We start from the raw sequence: 3,851 nt of genomic DNA on the forward strand, positions 1-3,851 counted from the left end.
TCAGAACATGTTACTCAGTTTCATTGCGTTGATGCAGGGAAGGCCTGTACAGGAGGCACCCACGGGAGGAAGTTCGCACGCGCCCCATGCCTCCTGGCGGGGTGGGCAGCAGCAGCAACGGCGGCGGTGGCGGCGGCGGCGGCGGCAGCGGCGGGAGGGTTGGTCGGAGCGGGCGGGGCGGCAGCAATGCACGTCACGGGAACGGCTCTGAATGTGAGACTGTTTATTGCTCCCATAACAATATCAATTTGCATACAGGAGCAGGTTGCAGAGCACGGGATAATTCCGACACAAATTCGCCACATATTTCAACTTTACTATTAGCAATACTCGCCGTGAGCGTTAATTGTCAAGCCCACCTGCCAGCCGCTCACCATAAAGGCGGCGTGTTAGTGGCGCGCGGGTGTGGCGGCGTGGTGATGTGGTGGTGCGGGATGGTAGTGATGTGAGGAGGATAACCTAGCGGTGGTGATGGTGGTGGTATGGTTGTACTGGTGATGCGGAGGTTAAATCGTGGTGGTTGTTTATTGACTGATTGATGCGAATAAATAGTGCACTGGTAGTGGTGGTGGTGGTGGTGGTGGTGGTGGCTATAGTACACAAGCACATTACATATACTCGAACTTGTATTTCATGACAAGTCTCAGCTTTTGCTTTTCTTTGCGTGTCATCATGAATCACCCTCATTCATGAACTCACCCAACCTCATCATGAAGCTTGCCATCACCTCAGCACTCGTCCCATGGCTACTCACACAGCCTGCCTTGCCTCATGCACTTCCCCTTCCCCGTCAGTGAACACATTTCTGTTTGCCTCTTACACCTAAACATGGAAGTCACGTTAACGAGGCCATGTGTCCTGCATACCCACTCATTCACAAAGCCCTCCTGACACTTCCCTACTTACACTCTTCTGCCCAGCCAGCACAAGATATTCACCTCAAGATTCACACACTGATAGAACACGCTAGGTCTTATAACAGTATCTTTACTATAACTACCACCACCACCACCACTACAACCTCTACTCCCTCCATTACTAATAAAAACAAGAAGAGGCCACGTTGCAAACCAGCTGGTGACAGTACAAGTGACGTCTACCCGTTGACTTTGAGGGAACAGATGGAGGCGGCGATCTGTAGACACTTAAATGTTCACTTCACGCAAACATTCGTCTTTCATTCACGCCGCACCTCAGTACCATCGCTCAGTGAAATGGTTCGCGACACTCACACATGCACGATGCTTTTCTAACCTCCTCTCGAAAACATAATTTCACCCCTATGGGTTCCCGAAGGTTAGATGGGCGGGACTGCTGGGGCCATGAAGAAGTAAAGCACGGCCGTACAGTGTAGTCTCTGTGTTACCGCCGCCACCTGCAGGTCGTCGCGTGAGGTGATTAGGTCTATGTGGCTCGTCAGGTGCGGTCCTTCATTGTCTTAAGCTCCTTCCTCGACCGACCTCACTCTCCCCGTCCTCTCCCTCCTACTCTCCTTCCACATGCATTGATGCCTCCAACGCCCCTCCCTCCATGGGAGGGAGCCCCGCGGCGCCGCCTGGCTGGGACTGGTAGGTTTCTTCTGGAAAACGAATGTAACTTTGCAAGAACTTCATCATTTATGATATTATACAACGACGATACTTAGAATAAATAACATACAAAGGCAGTAATGAGCGTGCCAGACTCCCGCACCAACACGAGACGAAGCGAGGCTCACGTCTTTCTTTTTACACTTTCCTGCGTCATCGCTGTGACTGAGGCAGATCTGTATTGCGTGGGTGTCATGTGTGTGAGGCCAGGTGCAAGGTGCAGGCAGGTGTCTCTGAGCATCTTTGAATGGTGTGTAGCACTCTTCTGGCTTGTCGCCTCGGCAGCCTTAAGTCACCACGCCCGTGTGGTGACAAGTGGTGACTTTTGTCTTCCCCGCAGTGTGTTCCGACTCTGGCGACGAGGGCGACGGCCAGGGCGGCTCCAAGAACAAAGGCAGTCGGTCCGGGAGTCACCGCAAGGGAGGAGGCGGCCCGGGAGGAGGATCAGGCGGTGGCAAGCCCCGGCGGGCGCGCACGGCCTTCACCTACGAGCAGCTGGTGTCGCTGGAGAACAAGTTCAAACAAACTCGGTACCTGAGCGTGTGTGAGAGACTCAACCTGGCGCTGGCACTCAACCTGACCGAGACGCAGGTCAAGATCTGGTTCCAGAACCGACGCACCAAGTGGAAGAAACAGAACCCGGGCTGCGACGTGAACCAGCCCACGCAGCCCCCCAGCCCGCCCATCTCCACCTATCCCGGCAGTCTCCTGCACCCCCCCACCGCCCCTCCTGTGCCCCGCCCCCCTGTCCTTCAGAGGGCCACTGCCTCCCCACACACCTCTCGCCGCCCTCTACCTCCACCACCTCGCCCGCTGACACCCGCCTTCCTCCTCCTAGTCTGTTGCTTGCTGATAAAGTATATTTTCCAACAGCCTACACTCCTGTTTCTTAAGAGAAGGATATTTTATGCTCTGTGAGTATGGATTCTCCAATTTACTTCATTTCGTCTCACATCTCACCCACATGATTGTTTTTGTTTTCTTTTCTCTCTGCTCAACACTACACACTGTCATCACGGCGCCAGGTTCCTCTCTACCTCTTCATCTGTCTACCTCCCGCATCACATCCCTTCCAGACACACTCCTGTTCTCTCACCACCACCCCGCTACCTCCCTTTCCTCCCCTTCAACCCCACCACTACCTCCTGCCCCGCCCCGCGTCCCACCACCGCCACGGACGTCGCCTGCACGATCTTCACGGGGTGCAGTGTTCTCGCGGCTCGTGTATGTGTCCTGGGGCAGTGGTCGCCGCAGCGTACACTGCCGCGGCGCGGGACAGAGAAAGTTTACATGTAATGACACATATCTCAATTATGCTTTATACATAGACCTTATACATATTACAGTTATTTGTCTCCATATTATTTATCAAGGAAGATATATTATTAGTTATATATATATATAATTGTAAAGAAATCCATATGAAGGTGTAAATCATGTACAAAGTAATGGTAAGGCAGACTGTGAGGCGGCCAGCCAGGCCCCGCGTTCTCTCCACGTTCCTGTGTACAGAAGATTAATATATGTCTCTTTGATAGCCAGTGCTCTTATTTGTCACCTCGCAACACGCCCAGCACACACACACACACACACACACACACACACACACACACACACACACACACACACACACACACAGACACACCTCGTAGTGTAGTGGTTAGCACGCTCGACTCACAATCGAGAGGGCCGGGTTCGAGTCCCGGGAAGCGGCGAGCCAAATGGGTATGCCTCTTAATGTGTGGCCCCTGTTCACCTAGCAGTAGCTAAATAGGTACGGGATGTAACTCGAGGGGTTGTGGCTTCGCTTTCCCGGTGTGTGGAGTGTGTTGTGGTCTCAGTCCTACCCGAAGATCGGTCTATGAGCTCTGAGCTCTCTCCGTAATGGGGAAGACTGGTTGGGTGACCAGCAGACGACCGAGGTGAATTACACACACATTCGGAATGGAGTACAGATAAATTCTCTGCACACACAGACGCCTTTAGCAGTGAGGCGCTGTGGAGGAAGAGTGCACAGCGGCGTGATGTGATGCCAGTGAGAGGAGAGGAAAGCAGAGAGAAAGATAGAAACAGCGAGTAACATTGTAAAAGACCGATTCACTCCAGTAAGATAGCGGTTATTTATTTTGTGTGTAAGAGATGATTAGACCAATGGTAAAGCTAAACTCTGAAAGGAAATAAAAAAAAGTTCAACTGAAGATGCCAATCCCTAAAGAGTGGTCAAAAGGAATGATGAAAGAAGATAATGATGGTGAAGTAACG

The 3,851-nt window shown here is 52.3% G+C and overlaps 1 protein-coding gene across 1 annotated transcript in view; it reads left to right on the top strand.

The window, feature by feature from the left end:
• LOC123499469 (NK1 transcription factor-related protein 1-like) overlaps positions 1-3,115 on the top strand; it is a 7,809-nt gene extending 4,694 nt beyond the window's left edge. Inside the window, 2 exon segments of the mRNA XM_045247478.1 lie at positions 1,930-2,299; positions 2,301-3,115. Of these exon segments, the coding sequence (XP_045103413.1) occupies positions 1,930-2,299; positions 2,301-2,406 (476 nt within the window). The 3' untranslated portion in view covers positions 2,407-3,115.
• The last annotated feature ends 736 nt before the right edge of the window (positions 3,116-3,851 follow it).

This window comes from Portunus trituberculatus, chromosome 50 (assembly GCF_017591435.1).
Source record: "Portunus trituberculatus isolate SZX2019 chromosome 50, ASM1759143v1, whole genome shotgun sequence".
Lineage (NCBI taxonomy): Eukaryota > Metazoa > Arthropoda > Malacostraca > Decapoda > Portunidae > Portunus > Portunus trituberculatus.